This window comes from Pezoporus flaviventris, unplaced genomic scaffold, assembly GCF_033815535.1.
Source record: "Pezoporus flaviventris isolate CSIRO_AGI_PZ_B2104156 unplaced genomic scaffold, CSIRO_AGI_Pfla_v1 ptg000023l, whole genome shotgun sequence".
NCBI lineage: Eukaryota > Metazoa > Chordata > Aves > Psittaciformes > Psittacidae > Pezoporus > Pezoporus flaviventris.
Window position 1 is genome coordinate 11,528,482 of NW_026892571.1, and position 17,528 is coordinate 11,546,009.

Sequence of the window (17,528 nt, forward strand, 5' to 3'; positions counted from 1 at the left end):
TCTTCATGTCACTTTTCTTCACTGAGCCCCATGGGAGGGACACACCAGTCCCCTCTCCAGATTTACACTGCATGTCCCTTAGGCAATAAGTAAGTGCAGAGGCCCCTGGGGTGCACCAGCTGCTGTAAATACTCAGTGAAGATGTTGGACCCAAGGAGGAAGAGCATGGTCTGGGGTTTTGTGAGGAGGGACCAGGGATTAGGTTCTCTCCAAATCAATGTGGGGTCTTGGGTCAATCACTTCACCACCCTTTCAGCACTTTTTTCTTGTCTGTAAAACAGTTATTAAAAGATAACTTACCTACCTCAGAGGGTTGTTTTGAGATTTTGATTGGTTTACATTTGGAAACTCACAGAGGAAAACTGGTTGTAAAGCACTACAGATGTTGGGCTGGCAGTTTAGCTGTTGCAATAAGTGTCCTCTTCCAGCATCCTCATCTGAGGCACTGGGAAATCCAGACCACTTTGTTCTGAGCAGCTGTGGAAGTATATATACCTTGATGGATCACGTTGGATGGTGTGCGGAGTCCTGCCCCGGTGAAGCTGGAGCTGGAGGCAGCTGAGAAGGTCTCTGGGAACTGGAGGTGTGAATTTGTCCAGCAGGATTTCTTGCTCTGAGGGTGCAGGAGTACTGATGTCCTTGAGGCAGTGCTGGCTAAGCAGAAGCCATCTTGGTGGCCTGTGGACCTTCACTATGCACTTCTTGGTCACCCTCCTGCTTTGGCCTGAACTTCCTCTCCCAAACCAGACCCTGTAGGTACAAGGGCTAAGCCAGTGTTCACCCCCATCTTGAAGGGAGAGAGGTCCTTCCTCCTGGGTCCTGGTGCTGGGGAAGATGAAGTGGGGAAGTTCCAGGGTGTTGAATGACTTCAGCTATTTAATGCAAAGTATCATTGTTCCGAGATGTAACTGATTAACACACAGTTCTAAGTCATTTATATCTGAAACTGTTTTAAGATGGAGCCAGGTCTTTGAGCTAAGGGGCTTGCTGGTGACAACGTATCTGAGAATGGGGTGAGATTTGCAGAGCAGAAGACTGGGATGGCGGGTTAACCGAAGCCTGCTAGCAGTTTGCATGCATTTCCTGTACTTTATAGCTGATACTTAAAGCAAATATGTTCTTTATTTGTCTAAACTTTATGGCAGAACATTTCTAGAAGACCTTGAATGAACACAGACAGTGTTTGAGTCCATTTTAGCTGTGACCCAATATGTAAACACTTTTTGTTGCAGATAAGGCTACAGTGACTTTTTTTCAGATTTTGGCATGATTTTGCCTAATATCAATTACTTTTTCTCCCACCAAAGACATGGATTTTACTTTTTCAATGAAGTTATCAAATTCTTTTTTTTCTACTGCAGCTAATGAGAATTGATTTTGAGCTCTCAAAATGCTTACGCACCTGTTACATTTTATTTCTGCTGATAATAAAATTGGATTTTATTATCAGCAGACCAACATAAATAGGTGTTAATATTTTATTTGCGGACTTTTAATGTGAGCAAATATTATGACTTAGAAATAAATTATGAACACCTATTGCTATGTGGAAAATCCCCTCATTAAGTACAGTCATGCAGGGGCAAAGTCACCAGTTTGGTCCTGGTTAGCTCTTTTGGTGGATGTGAAAGTTTTCTGCCTTTGAGCTACGATGAAACAAGTAAATTCTTGAATGTTATTTATGCAGCCTGGGAATGATGAATATCAGATAGTAAAAATGTTCTATGATGATTTCTGCTCGCTGATTCCAGCTAAAATCATGTGCAGGGACAGCTACATGATTTTATCAAAGCAGTGCACAATTTGCGGCTAAATTCTTGCAAATGAAAATCAGCGTACTCAAAGGCTATTATGTTTTGTAGTGATTTCAAGCATTTAAGTTTTGAAATAATCACTCATAAACCCTGCGTTACCGTGCTCCAAAAGCAATGAGCTGATGAAGAAGGTTCCTCACTAGCCTTTTGTACCAGTATTTGATCACCTTCTGAGTTTCTCCTGCTGCCAGCAGAAATTATCTTCCACAAAAATCACAGCTGGTGATAAGGGATCATTAATCAGATTCCAAACCTGTCTGCTGAGGTGGTGCAGGACCCTGATTACCTAAAACCGCTGTTGTTCATGGCTCTACTAGAGGTAACAATGCTGACTCCTTCCTGCTCTCAGCAGCCTGCCTGATCAGTCCCTTCTTGCTTCCAACCTCCTTTTGCAGATGGCTCTAAGGGCTCACCAATAATGTCTGTCCTGAGCAGCACTGTGTGCGGTGGAGCAATGCGTGAGTGATGCCGCATGTTATTTCTATGAGGTTCCTGGGGAGGAGGAGGCAAAAGCTCAAGGTGTGTTGGGGATTTATTCCCTTTTCTTTTCCGTTTGCTCTTGGTTACCCTTTGTGTTGCCTTCTAATACAATGATGAGGCCAAAACAGTCCTCTACAAAACTGGAAAGGTACCAACACTCTGGGGATTCTTTAGTTTGCTGTAAATTATGCTTTATTAAGGGCGTCTTTTGCCAGTAACTACAGACCCCATGCGGCTCACAGAAGTTTCTGAGGTTTTGCAGAACTGGCATTATGACTCAAGAGCTTTGGTCTCCAGGCCTCTCTGCATGCTTGGGTTTTGAACTAAATTGTTCTCTGCAGGGACCTTGAGTCTCCTGCCTTTGATTTTTGCTTACTTTTCTCTCTCCCATAAAAAGTGTTGGCTATTTATGCAATTCTTCAGGACGTGCAAATGCTGCTTATGGTGTATAGGGAAGGTTGTTGACTCTGGCAGGTGCCTCAGCAGACCTTGAACTCACTGTGGTGTTTCTCAGTCCTCTGCAGCCCTGTCGATTTGGAGCCTTGTGATTCTGCCCACCACATCCCTGCTGGTCTAACAGCCAAGGTGGAGGGAGAGCCTGTGAGTGGCAGCACGGTGTGCTCTGGCCAGGGGAGCTCTTGTGATCTGCTATAGTACACAGTGCCAGGCATCCTGCAGTTGGGAGGCATTTGCTTTAAGAACTGAGCTGTGACATGAGAGCCTGATGGCATTTGCTCTGTAAAGCAACTCTGGGACTGCTGCAGAGCTCTTTTCTGGCTCTCCCTACATCCCTATGATGTTCAATCCCACTAAATAATTGCTGTGTAAGAGTACCTGGGGGTTTTAGCATTATTTGCCTTGATTATCACAACTTCTGCTCTATGGCCCATCTGCTTTTACCCTGGGGACCAGTGAATGGGTGTCTCTCTCTCCTCTATGGCTCCTGTTTGGCATCTGTTAGCACCTCTGTCTTTTCCTGCAAGGCTGTTCCTGCTACAGGAAGCTTGTGTCCGGTCCCTTTCCTTGGGATCTTCCTGCTCCAGTCTGCTGGCAGGAGCCCTCCCATTGCACAGCCCTTCCACTGCTACTGCAACAAAACAGTGTTCAATGCTTTCCACTGCACAATGGTATGAGCAACTCCACTCAAATTATCCACTGCAAATAGACATAAATGTAACTACTTGGAAGTTACAAATCCTGATCCTTGATATTGAAGGTCCCTAAACAGACAGTTTAGTGTTAGGGCTAGTAACAAAAACACACTTGGTTTGAGGATGGGAAGCATGGACAATTTCTGCATATATTCCTGAGAACCCAGGTGAGTTGGCTTTACCACCTTCTGGCCTCGAAGGGGTCGCTCCCTTTCTTGGCCAGTGCCAGTAAAATCCTGCAGAAATAGTGACAGATGATTCACTAGAGGGTACCAGAGGTAACCTGGAGAGGCAGCAGAAGAAGGGAGCAGAGTGCTCGTGCCCAGGGCTGCTTGGCCAGATGATAGGCTTTGCAGAGCCTCCTTCTCCTGGCATGGCTGGTGAGGGGTAAATAGGTAGATGTTAACACAGCGTGACTGCAGGAGGGGTTGCACAAACACAAAGGTGTAAACATATGGGGACAACCAAAGGTGTTCCTCTCCTGCAGCTCCCTGTCCTGCCTGGGAGGGACATGCTGCACCTTGTGCTCTGGTCCCGAAAGGCTCTGTCCTGATGGATAAACAGCTGGTGGGGAAAACTGCTGAATTGCTGTTTGTGAAGCAGGTGACTTGCTTGTAGGGTCACAGCATTGATCTTCCTTGTGCACAGGGCAGAAGCCCAAAACTGAGCCTTGGCTGACATGGAGGACAGCAGGCACATTCTATAGCTGTGGTGATATAGTCTAGATCCCAGTTCTCACTCTAGATCCTTGATAGGTGTTTGCTCTTCCGTCCCTTTAATCTGTCTTCTATTGCAAACTATTCCCCAAATTTAATAACATAGCCGGAAGAGAATGACTTTGATCTTGACAGAACATACTGAGTCGATCTATTTTAACTGCAGATTTGGTTTGCAAATAACATCTCCTTTCTGATAAGGTTCAGGTGTCATCTCTGTGGACACTGGCAGGAATTTGCTTGACCATGACAGCTTTTACAGAGTTTGGCAATTAAGTTGTCAAGATACATTTTCCTCAGCCAGGAAGCATTAATGGATGGTAGTCTTGGCAGGAATAAGTCCTTAGAGATGGATATTGTAATCAGGATGAAAAGAGGTCTTTATAGGTGAGGCCTGCATTGGTCCAAAAGTCTGGAGTCCTTGACACTTGGTGGAAATGAAATAAGGGACAGGGCAGGAGGCACTGGGGCTGAATATCAGGGAGAAGAAATGAAAACAAGATAGATGAAGAGAGATCTTTGTAATGTCACTAGAGATTAACATAGCTGGAAATGTTGGTATATGGGGATACTTCAGTTTTGCAGATGCACACTGCAAATTACTAATATTAGCAGAGCTCCTGGGTATGAAAGCAAATCAAATTTTCCACTAGGTAATCCCCAAAATCATGTTATTGTGGATTTATTTTTCAAGTAAGAAAGATGTTGGAAATGCCTTTCTCCTAGAAAATAAAACTGGGATGATTCAACATGAACTGACTGTGTTTAAGTTATGTCAAAAATAGACCTGTAAGTAAGGATTTTGATTAGCAAGTACAGAATTTGAAAGGTTAAAAGTTAGTGAGAAATTTGGAGAATTTAGGATTTGGATTAAGAAGCCTGGGATTGAGACCAATCCAAAGAATTGTCAAAAATCTCCTTAAATAAAGGCCAAAAAAAAAATAAGTGTCAAGGACCAATCTAAGTTCCATTACTTTAATAGTGGGCAAACCTTCAGGAGAAGTTTGAAGAAAACTGAAGATGTAAAGCATAAAGGGATAATGTACACAATGAATTTTCACGAAGGAAACCATGCGTGGGCTAATATCAATCCTTGCAAAGCTGGCTGACTTCCTAGATAAAGGAAATACAGTACATCTAGTCTATGCAAACATCAAAAGCATTTGGCCTGCTGCCCTGTGGGATGGCGTCACTTAAGCTTGGCAAGGTGGGTCAGGAACTGGCCATGGGGGAGATGGCAGTAGATGAGCAGAGGGTACCATGACAATTAGCAGGGAACAGCCAAAAAAGATGGATTTTAGAAGCAAACTTAGTATTCTTGCTCCTTGCTGTATTACAGAGAAAGCTGGCAGAGCACTGCTGAGATTTTTAAAACAGGAGAAGAGCAGGATTTCTCCCACAGAGCACAGGGTGACCTTCTGGGCTGAAATTGCCTGGGCTCAAACTGGGATGAAATACTGCAACGAAGAGTACAAAATCATGCTCTGAGGTTAAGTAATGAGGGGTTTGGCTATTGGCTGGCAGCTCAGTTGAAAACTATAGAGGAGGAGAATTGCATTTACCCAGTTGCAGGTTTGATGTGAGCTTGCCATGTGCTGCAGCTGTGCAAGGGGCAGCCTAGGGATGGGGCAGACCTGTTCAGGAGGAGAGGCATCCTGGCACGTTCCACACTCCCCTCAAGTCACACAAAAGGCCCCTTCCTGGTATATGTGCTTGTGTCAATCATTAGCTAGAAATCTAGGGCTGGGTAAATATATTTTTTGGCTTTGACTGATGATGACAGGCTTGGAGCATTACCTAATAAGGTGGGACCACTTGGTATCGTGGCATGCTATATATTCCTGTTCCTACCTGCAATCTTCCTCTCCCACACAAAGAGCTAGCAGGCTGCAGTGGAGAGGTATCTCTGTCTGCCATGAAGATATCAGGGGTTTTCGTGAAGGCTGCTTTAGCCCTTTGTTGCTGCTTAGGTGAGTATTTGCTGGGATATTGCAGAGATCGATATAGCTGAATCAGAGCTGAATTTTAATTTCTGTAAAAGCATTTGGGGCTTGTAATGTGGAGGAGAACCTTTATTTCATGGAGAAATATTCTTCCTGAGAGACTGTAGCAAAAAGTTAGACTTCAAGAATGAGGTTTCAGCAAACTTCATACAGATGACTGTTCATCTTCTTGGTTTGCAGGAGCAAATTGCTGATAAGCAGTCCTAGTGCAGGGCAGCAGCTTGTACATGGGAGTACTGCGTATAAGGGCAAAGTAAAACTGTTAAAAATGGCATTGTTATCCAATACAAATGCAAACTGTAATCTCTAGGATTGCTCTCTAAGTTTACTATGCCCACTCCTGGCAACTGAGAAGGATGTGTTTGGAGATGAACAGTGCCAGTGGTCAGCAGTCATCTTAAATACAAATGCCCAAACTTTTTGAAGTTAAATATAAAAAAATCCCTTAGAAAGGATTAAAAATCCAAGAGTACTGAACTTAGAGTACCTGTATAGCTTTCCGGTAGCATCTTGGGGATGGATTAATATGTGTGCTTTCCCCTGTTTTTTTTTCCCTTTGAAAGTACAATGGAACTTTATTTAGTAACTCTTAAAGCATGCTGTGACTGTTTAGTGGCATAATGTAAACCTTCATATTTTACTAAACCCAATAAATTAGACAGAAACAGTCACTGAATTTAGCAGTTTAATTAAAAGATTTGCATAGACCTTCTCTGCATATCAATAACTTGATTATTTTTTTTCCCATTATTTTCATTCAGAGATTGCCTTTGGAGTTCAGGTGAGCTACAGATTTATTTATTCTCTTCTATTGCAGGTTTCTGGCAAAACAGAAACAGTATGTAAATACCTGATGAGCAAGTGGATTAAATCTAATGCAAATTTGATTGTTCAAATAATATTTGCCATGATTGGATGCTATTGGCAATTTCATGAGAAAAATTCCCTCCTTTCTTTTTTTTTTTCCCCAGTGTTTTCAGTTCATTAAATAAAATGAAGAAAGTGGGAAGTAATTATACAATCCTATTATATTAACTCTTAGACATAATGTAATTACTCCAAGCCAAAGGCGGTAGGTTACCTCCTCATGAGGAATACTGCCTTAAGATGATGTGCTTGAAAGCATCAAACACTGATTCTGATCATTTTTTCTATACAGTAAGACCTGCAGAACTGTATTCCCTGCATAGGTTTCCTGTACCTGCGTCACAGAGAGGAAAACAGCAGGGTCTGTGCGATGGATTTATCTGTAGGTTCTTCCCACGCAGTTACAAGGCTCCTGTAACTCACCAGGGAGTGCAGCAAGATTTGAAGTGATCAGAGTCTGAGCTGAGGGGCTCTGGCATACAGCTGGGCTCCCAGTTATCACCTGCCTTCGTTAGGCACTGTCTCACGCACAGCAATCCTTCCTCCATGTCCAGACCTGGCAGGAAAGCTTAATCAGAAACTTCCTTAGATTCACTCCTCCTGACTGCCTGAGCACTTTCAAAATAACATCTCTTACTTACCCTGTGTCAGGAGCTGCGGGTGCTGTGGCTGCGGGGTGGGAGGCTGAGGGAGTCAGCACTGGGGCTGATTCTGTGCTGCTTCCCCAGGTTGATTGCAGCCAGTTTCCTAATGGCGTTGGTGAGGATGGGACAGTCTGGGTAGCTTGCCCAAGGAACATAAACCCAGTCTGTGGCACTGATGATACCACATACAGCAACGAGTGTGGGATCTGCTTCCACAACCAGTGAGTATTGCTGGAAACCTAGCAGAAGCCTCAGGGCAAGGGGCTCATGGTAAAGATGGCAGCTTCACCCACCACAGGGGGACTGGGCAGAGAGTGTGAGTTAGAAGCTGGGTGGCTGACACTACCAGCCTCAAGATGATGCTCGGTAATCCCTGACACAGGTCTGCTTTCTTCTAGTAAACACAATGACAGTGTGGAGAAGGCATATGATGGAGAATGTGAGCAGAAACCTATTACGGTAAGATAAAGTCCATGGAAGTCTTCAGCTGGTTGTAAAAGGGGACATTTCAAACATGACACAAAAGGAAAACAGAACATGCACACCTAGTCTGTATAGCCCAACAGGAATCTGATGATCAAAGCTGAGAGGGTTTTTTATGGGGTATCTGGTACCGTGTCTCTGTGCTTTTCTAACTCGGACTTCTAGCCTCTGTAACTGGGAATGAAACAAAAATGTGTTGTCTGAAGGCTGGATCTCACCACCTGAATAGCTCTAGCAGTATCTTATGTAGGGCCTCACAAAACCCAAATCACAGTGCTTGCTGTGCCTTTTTTTTTTTTGTCAGCAGGATAGCATTCCTGACTTCTGCTTCCATGCATCCATGACTCTGGCTTCTGCTTTTGTTAGTGGAATTAGTTTGATGCTGGATTGGTTCCCAAAGGCAGAGGGAGAGTAAGCAGACTTTGTAGGAGTGTTATATCTTTATATCAAAAATGTGTACTTGTTTTTTCTCTATTCCTGCTCTTTTTACAGATTGATTGCAGTAAGTACCAAAGCAGTGTAGTTGATGGTCAAGTCCTGATAGCATGCTCAAGGATACTGACACCAGTCTGTGGCTCAGATAGCCTCACTTATGACAACGAATGTGGGATCTGCGCCTATAATGCGTAAGTTTTGTGCATAGAATGTCCTTGTGGATAATCAGTGATAGTTAAGGCTCTCAGAAACAGTTCTGTAAGACACTGGCCTGTCTTAAGGCAAGTGTCTCTGTAGGTTTCCTTGGAGCTGGCTGCTTGTAATTCTCCAGCCAGCCTGAGTTTTCTTCTACATTTGCTGTCTGTGCTCATGAGGGGAATCACAAAAGAAGCAGAGAACAGCCAGCAAAGCTAGGAACAGATCAAAGTGTTACTTGTAACACCTAATTACTCCTAGCACTTGATTACTGTGTGATATGGAAATACTGTGCATTTACTGATACCATCTGTGCGGTGCATTCAGACAAGTCAAGCAGTTGTAGTGACCCACAAGGCAGGTGGGACCTTCCTTTCTTGTCCCAGTGCCTAGAGTGTTATGGGGAAAGTTATTCTCAAGGCTTCCTAACCAAAGCATTCCTTTCTTTCAGAGAGCATCAGACCAACCTTACCAAACTGTATGATGGAGAATGCAAGCCTCAGATTGTAAGTGCAATAGAAGTCATCTCTTAAGGCTGCTGATAGAATTCTGATAACCCCACAGATTTCCCTAGGAAGAAAGAGGACCATACGACAAGGCTTACGAGGGTCCCAATCCAAGCTTTTGTTTTCTGCACAGTGAGGGTGGATTTTGCACCCTCCCTGCTCCAAGGAGAGCATCACCCCATATATATCAGCCCCAAAATGATGGAGGATAAAGGAGATGGGTATGAAATGAGAAGCTGCAGTGCTGCAGAACACACTTCCTTTTTACTAAACTGGCTTTTGTGCCCAGCAGAAGGGGAGGCCCAAGATTTCACTTGCCAAAATGCTGTGCAGGTTGTCAGTTTTCTCTCTGGAGATTACAGGAATTGCAACAGGGAATCAGAACTCCCATGCTGGGTGCTTTCACAGCCATAATGAGACTCACAAGAGCACTAAGTATACATATTTATAGAGTATAGTTTATTGTATATTCATACGAGACCCACAGTCTGGTACCTCAGGAAGAGAAGCTTCTATATCAGCACCAAAATTCTGGGATGTAGAAAGTTCACTCTCCAACTTAGAAATAATCATATTTTATATATACTTCCAAACTTTGTGCTTAACTACAAGGAATCCAAAATAATAAGTAATTCTAGAGCTGGAGAACTGGGGAGAAACCCAGCACAAACCAAAACAGTATTAGTAAAATTTCCAGCTGGTGAAAAACATTTCCCTCTAAATCCAAGACAGCTTTTTTTTTTTTTCATGAGAATGGGCCTGAAATTTTGTACATGTTTGTCTCCCTGAAGGATCCTTTCTCCAACTTAGTCCTTCTTCTTGGCTGCTAGAGAACTAGGGTAACATAGAATGCTCCTTTCTGATTGAAGATTTAGCTTCACTGTATCAGGGCTTTGTCCTGTTGCAGAAACAATGGTGGCTATGATATGGAATGAAAAGGTCAAAGGTTAAAGTTTAGCATCAACTTTTCTTGCATAGTAAGGGCTCAAGCAGAGCTAATTCTCCTTATTTTGACAGGTTGATTGCAGTAAGTACCCAACAATAATCAGTGAAGATGGCAGTGTATTAGTATCCTGCCCAAAGATCCTGAGTCCAGTCTGTGGCACAGATGGTGTTACATATGATAATGAATGTGGAATCTGTGCCCACAATGGGTAAGTGCAATATGCAGAGCACTCCTCCTAAGTAGCCAGCAATGCCTTGCAGTCCTGAGACCATTCATCTGTATTTCTGCTTATCCCTATTTCTTCAGGTCTTTTAGAAACTGGATTGGGTCTGGATTTACCTTTAGTTTCCTTATGGTACCTTCTTTGCTCTCATGAGGGGAAACCTTCAAGAGTCAGACAGCAGCTCCTTGGATTAGTCTTTGGGCTTGGCAGTGACTGAGTTGAGGAAGGAATAATTCAGTATATTGCTTTAAATTGCATGTTATGAGAAGATGTGATAAGCTTGTTAATGATTAAAGTAATGAAGCTATTACGATACACTCCTAAAGAGCTAGAAGCTGTGGTTTGCTTCATTTTGTACATGACTTTGAACAAGAGGTTAAGTATTTAGCTCCTCAACTTTATTGCTTCCCTCTTCCAGAGAACACAGCACCAATGTTAGCAAGAAGCATAATGGAAAATGCAGACAGGAGACTTCTGAGGTAAGTATTCAATATAAAGCATATTTCTCCTTTTGGCTCTATCAACTGAAAGGTTCCCTGAGGCTACATCTACTCTGAAAGTGAGCTGGCCTGAAGTCTGGCTTTCTCCCTTTATATTAAATCTTGTCAGCACCTTGTGTTGAGGATGCCTACAGATCCCATCTGTCCTGGGGCAGGTGTCCTTTGGGCCCTCCTTGTCTGCACAGCCCTGGCAAATGAGCTGCATGGGAGCTATGCACAGAGTTTTCATTACAAGTTCATATCTACAACCTTTGGGGTGGGGATATATTCTGGTACATGGAGCACACCTGAAGTTTTGATCCGAGTGTATATAACAGAGAAGTTCCAGAGCTGGTGTCTAGAACATGGCACCACATACATGTGGAAGTTGGTCACTCTGGGCTTAGATCTTCCTTTGAGGATGCTCTTCAATTGCATTGTCAGCAAAGTTCAAATTCCTTCACTATTTTGGTGTTTTGTTTCTATCTATAGTGTGGAATGAAAAGGGGACTTTTTCTCTTTGCTTTTCTGGCACATCTTGCATGTGGGATTGACTGAGATACCCACTCTAGTGATTTCACATCTCCCGAACTATGCAGTGCTGTGTGGTCCCCTCTGTGCATGAGAGGATTCATGCAGAACTGACTCAGCCTGCGTTTGAGAGAACTGAGTTGTAGCACTAGTGTTGTCTCAGCATCCCAGCTTGAAAGACCTGGCAGGAGGTTACGTGGTGGTTTTTCTCAGAGAACAAAGACTTCCCTGGGTTTGACACTCCTGCTTGTTGTAGATCAATTGCAGTCAGTACCCATCAAGAATATATGAGGATGGTAAAGCCCGGATACGCTGTCCAAGGATCCTGCTCCCAGTCTGCGGCACAGACGGATTCACTTATGACAATGAATGTGGCGTCTGTGCCCATAACCTGTGAGTACTGTACATAGGACTCTATTTTGGAGTCACTAGGCATGATTAGGGCTCAGGTGGCTTTTCTTTTGATACCAACATAGCTATATGTATGTTTCTGTTTCTCTTTCACCTCATGAAGACCCTGTCACCCTGGTTTTTTTCCCCTGATGCTGTTTGTGCTCCTTGTGAAAGCTGTGGGCTAGCCATCTCTCAGTCTGGGTACACTATGAAGGCTGTGGTATTTGGGTGGAGAAAAGAGTGGATGGGGCTACTACATAGCACACAGTGAGAAGACCGCTTCGGATTGTGCATACTAATGAGCGGGAGAGGTTGCTTCATTAGGCAATCAGATGCTTCCTTTATCATATATATTTGATCATGAGTTTGGTTTGCTTTCTGTGGCACAAGGCTTAGCTGATGAGCGCACTAACGTCAACTTCTCCCTTTCAGAGAACATGGGACTAACATTAAGAAAAGCCATGAGGGAAGGTGCACGGCAGAAGGTACTCCTGTAAGTGTAACTGCTGTAAAATACACATCATCTCCCACTCCCTCTCCAGCCTGCGAAAGACCCTGGCTGGGCTCAGGGCAGCCGCAGAGCTCCTGGATGCACCTAACGATGATGCACAGGGCTCATGATGGCGCTGCGGCTCTCCCGGACCACTCACAGTGCCTGCTGCCAATGCGCTGCACATGAGGGGAAGAGAGAATGGGAACAGGCCAGGACTTCAGAAACAAAATGTCCCAGTGCTGCAGATCCCTGCACTGAAATCATCAGAGGCAGCCCTTTTTAGCACAGTAAGAAAGGAAGACAGAAGGTTGTGCTGGATGTCAGTGTATTCATTTGGTGCTAGGATTCCCATTGCACTAGACAGGCAGGTTAAAATATTCCTCTTGCCCTGGTTGGCCAGGAAAAATCTGCTCTCAGGTATGGATGCAAAAATAGCTTTATTATCCTGCACAGTAACAATATGTGCTGATAATATCTCAACACACTTATTCTGCTTATGCAGAGCAGCTCTAAAGCACCAAAAATAATTTCATGCATCCTGAGGGACTGCAATATATTTTCTATACTAAAGACACATTTTTAAGATGCTGTCTTTAATTTGCTCTTGGACCACATGGGAAATATGGGTAATAAAAGACACTGCACTGGAGAAACTAGGCAAAATGACAGTGAAGTGTCATTGATGCTTAGCTCATGTAGACTGACTTCCAATGAGTTTGTCTGTTTATCCTCAGATATTTAAAACGTTAGACTTTATATACCATAAATTAGATATTTCAGCAGGTGCTGGTGAAAGAGTTCTTGCTGCTGCTATGAAAAAGCTGAAACAAAATCTCAGATTTAGTTAACTGTGACTTAATGTCAAACATTTTAAATCAGATTCTTTGGGTTAAATGATTGTTTTAAAACTTGCATGTGAACTACTGGAGGGAAAAGAATCTTTTTGGCCAGCTGTTCCTTTCCTCCCTCTGCTAGCAGACAATACCAACCCCAGCTACAATTACTTAACTCATTTATAATGGAAGACTGAACTTAAAACCCCTCTGATTTTCTGGCAGAAGCCTTTAAAATCTGGATGAGCAGGGTGGACAGACTGCAGATGAGGAACTCTTCCATCTCCCAGCATTGTTACTTTCTCTCTCCAGGTTGATTGCAGCACATACCTGCGCAGTGCCGAAAGCGGGGGAGCCATTGCAGCCTGCCCCTTAATCCTGCGTGAGATCTGTGGGACAGACGGTGTCACCTACACCAATGACTGTTTGCTGTGTGCCCACAATGCGTAAGCCTGGAGGTCACCCCTGAGATCTCAACAGAGTGACTTGCTGAGCATTTCTAACTCTGCTTTCTTTTCCAGCGCATTTTCAGCTAATGTTGCAAAGAAGCATGATGGAAGGTGCTTAGAAGAAGTTCCCCAAGTAAGTAAAATGTAAAGAAAGCCAAGAATAACACAATGATTTGAGTTGGAAGGGACCTTAAAGATCATCAAATTCCAACCCGTTCCACTAGACCAGGTTGCTCCAAGCCCCATCCAGCCTGGCCTTGAACACTGCCAGTGTTGGGGCAGCCACAGCTTCTCTGGGCACCCTCTGCCACTGCCTTACCACCCTCATAGTGAAAATTTCTTCCTAATATCTAATATAAATCTCCCCTCTTTCAATTTAAAGCTGTTCCCCCTGTGTCCTGTCACTACATGCCCTTGTCAAAAGTCCCTCTCCATATTTCTTGAGGCCCCTTTTAGGCATTTATGTACCCGCGTACCCCTTTAGATACTTCAGGTGTAGCCCTTTAGGTACTAAGAGCTTGAGTGGAGGCTGATTGCATAACTTCAATAAATGCTTGCTGGTTTTGGTGGTGTAGCCTTCACCCAGCGTCGCAGCTTCTGCTGTCCTTCCTTCTGAGGGTGAATATCACTCTCCCAGCAGTAGGAACATTGTGTGCTTCCTACACGCAGTCAAGAACAGAAAGGGGAGAGGACAGGTGAGGAATGACTTATGAGACAGGTAGCATAAATGATTTAAGGCTTTACAAGAAGAAATCCTTCTCCCACAGCAGTCATAGCTGCCGCTGGGACTGAGCAGTCTGTTTTGGCAATACAGGAGGGGGATGCAGAGGGCCCAGGGTAGCTGGTGCCTTCTGGAAGCTTGCGTTTTACAAAAGGATGTTCTGCAAAGATTAGAAAATTGCCTGTGTTTTGCATGCTGATACCTAATGTACCAGGGCATTCAAACCACTTTCTGGTTTTTTATTGTAAATGCAATGTAATCTAATGTATACCAACAATGAATCTTGTAAAAATACCAGTTTAGCTATATTTGGCCAGCTCTAAACTATCTACGCTCTCTGGGGAACTGAAGAACAAAGCCATCTCATTAGCATGTGTTTGAAAGAGTCAACAGCCCGAGTCAGATATTTCATTTCTATACAAACAAACTATGAAATGTCGTTCCTTTGTTTCCTGAGTGTGCTCTGTGCTCAGACTGGGTGAGATACATAAATCAGGGAGGAAGAGCTCACACTGGAGAAACTGGGAGTGCTAAATACAAGGCCAGTTCTGCAACTGGTGTAAATCAGCTTCTGCTGCTGTCAGTTCTGTTGGCAGATTTCAGCACTCGGAGCCATCCTGTTGCAACAAAAGGCCTGTCAGCACATCTGATCCATTCTTGTGGGCCATGAAAAACACCTTGGTCACAGTCGGCCCTCTTGCAGGATGTACATAAATCATGCCATTTTGATTTGCAGATTATTTTTGAGCTGCATTTTGCAATATCCTATTATGTCTGTTCAGCAAAGTATAGGGACATCGAGATAAATACAAAGCTGAATGAGTAATGTCTACCTCCAAGCCTTGATTCAGTCTTCTCCAGCATAAGACTATGAAAGGAAATTGCTAGTTTTCCATGAAGAACGACTTAATGTATAACCATAATTTGTCCTGTGGCAGACACCAAAGGGCAGAAGCATGAGCATGGGGGTTACGCAGAGCTGAGCCTGTGTCTTTGTTCCCCAGCCTGACTGCAGCCAGTACCCAGTTTCCACGCTGGATGATGGCAGACAGCTGATGGCCTGCACCATGATCTATGATCCCATCTGTGGCACTGATGGTGTCACTTACGCCAGCGAGTGTACACTGTGTGCCAACAACCTGTAAGTAGTCATTCTCCCTGGGGGATTCACAGCGGTGGTGCTTGGATCTGTAATGTCAAGTAGTGTGCAAGGGCTCCCCCTAAAGCCCTGTGCTGAATTGGTCCTGCCTGTCTACCCCCATTTTCCTGCTCCCCCGGTTGGTGTTTGACATGGGTGTTCAACCCCAGAGCCCCGCAAAGGGAGACACGTCAGCTGGGAAGAATGTTATTCCAGAAGACACATGCCTGGTCCATAAGCGCATATTCTTGTTAGTGATGTGTGGGCAGTGCCAAGCAAATTTATCTGAAAATCTCCTGTGTGCACTGTGTAGGAGTGAGGTTTGTTCTTGCACTGTGGTTGTAATGGGGAGGGTTGTGGCAACAATGGTTTCTCTTTCCTCCAGGGAGCGTCAGGCCATTGTTGGCAAAAGAAAGAATGGACGCTGTGAAGAGGATATTACGAAAGTGAGTGGGAAAGGATGGGAACTAAGAGTGAGGTCCAGTGCCTGCTACACTCATGGGGGACTGTCCTCTGCTCTGGGTTAGGAATTGGGATAGCGGTGGTGTGCTTACTGGTCATAATCAATATCTATCCCATTGCTCTGTAACAGTGCAGAAAAAGATGTGGCACTGAGAAGGAATAGTAAAAGATCGCATCTGCCACCAGGAGGAAACTGAGTTTGCTATTATGATGTTACAATTTAATTTCTCAGTGGGGTGTCATTCCTTATGCTGGGGGGGACGGGATGGGATGTGGTTTCCTCGCAGGTAGACTCACGTCTATTTTCTGTGTGCAGGAGCATTGCAAGGACTTCCAACAGCCCTCTGCTCTGTGTACCATGGAATATATGGCCCACTGTGGCTCTGATGGCAAAACATATAGCAACAGATGTTTCTTCTGCAATGCCTACCTGTATGTACAAGAGTAAAACTCTTCCTCCCATGATCAATTCCTATATCTGCTATGAGCGCAGGGCTGTTTTCATAATGGGTTTTTGACTAACTGCTTATGGGCATATACTGAATATTTCTGATGCACCATGACTTGTTCAAGGACGTGGGTGTTTTTGCATTTTAAGGGAAAACACAAAGGGCCCATTTCTGTGATCTGTATGTGGCTTCCCGTTTGTTAACTTGAAAGATATTTTACTCATTTTCATCAGCATGTAATCTTCCCCACAAGCTTATCAGGGCATGTGGAAAGTACTTCACCAAACCAATTGGATTGTATCAAATGTGTGAAACTATTCATCTTTCCTTTAATGATAATAATGAAAAGGCTTTTGAGACTGTTCTTTATCTACAGTCAATGCTAAGCTAACACTTGAGGCAGCGAGTGAGGAACAGGGTTTCTTCACTGAATATCCTCTGTCTAATCCTTCTCTTTCCTTTTCTCACCAGGGAAAGCAACAGGACTCTGAACCTCATGAGTATGACTGAATGCTAAGTGTGTGCTGAAGTCCAGCCCAGGAAGACAAACTCCCTTACATGTGGCTTCCTACAGGCTGATCTTCCCCAACAGCTTTCCTTCAGTTTGTCTCGTTTCCTTAGCTCCTGAAACACTTCTTCAATAAACTCACTTTGCAACATTTCTCCATGTTAATTCCATGTCTCATTCCTTTTGCCCCTTTGCTTCCCTGACATGGTACTTCTAGAGGTGCGTATGTATTTTTCTATTGATATCCTGCTCTATCAAACATTGTGGGTAAATATTTTCCTGCCATGTGACAGTGTAATCCCTGCTCTGGATAAGGCCTGACCTTTCTTGGAGCTCCCAGGCACTTCTTTACTCTTCAGAGTCTCTTTGTCAGTATTAGTTTTATCCAGACATTAATATTTCTCCCTGACCTGATCATGGACTTCACAGTGCAAGGAGGTGTTTAACTCAAGGGCATGGTCCACATTCTCCACAGGGCAATGTCTAGGATGCAGGTGGTGGTTTGCTCTCAAGAAAAGCCCTTTCTTGCTGCGGGCTAGAAAGGGAACCTGGCTGGTCCTGGCTTCCACTGCTTGTGGAGCCTGTCTCATGGAAGAGGCAGCAGCCTCT

At 44.1% G+C, this 17,528-nt stretch overlaps 1 protein-coding gene across 1 annotated transcript; it reads left to right on the forward strand.

The window, feature by feature from the left end:
* The first annotated feature begins 5,972 nt into the window (after window positions 1-5,972).
* LOC133271043 (ovoinhibitor-like) lies at window positions 5,973-17,084 on the forward strand. Its single transcript, XM_061456781.1, has 16 exons — window positions 5,973-6,131; window positions 6,926-6,945; window positions 7,760-7,896; window positions 8,074-8,134; window positions 8,651-8,784; window positions 9,240-9,294; window positions 10,312-10,448; window positions 10,882-10,942; window positions 11,730-11,866; window positions 12,299-12,359; window positions 13,505-13,638; window positions 13,714-13,774; window positions 15,367-15,503; window positions 15,886-15,946; window positions 16,279-16,394; window positions 16,883-17,084. Exons 1-16 carry the CDS (start codon window positions 5,990-5,992, stop codon window positions 16,926-16,928), a joined length of 1,500 nt encoding a protein of 499 aa, XP_061312765.1. The 5' UTR covers window positions 5,973-5,989; the 3' UTR covers window positions 16,929-17,084.
* The last annotated feature ends 444 nt before the right edge of the window (window positions 17,085-17,528 follow it).

Excerpts from the sequence above, each read along its gene's own strand:
- LOC133271043 (XM_061456781.1), top strand. The coding sequence starts at position 5,990 with ATGCTATATATTCCTGTTCCTACCTGCAATCTTCCTCTCCCACACAAA. Across the intron at positions 8,785-9,239 it reads GGGATCTGCGCCTATAATGC|AGAGCATCAGACCAACCTTA; the intron begins GTAAGTTTTGTG and ends CCTTTCTTTCAG. Across the intron at positions 9,295-10,311 it reads GAGAATGCAAGCCTCAGATT|GTTGATTGCAGTAAGTACCC; the intron begins GTAAGTGCAATA and ends TTATTTTGACAG.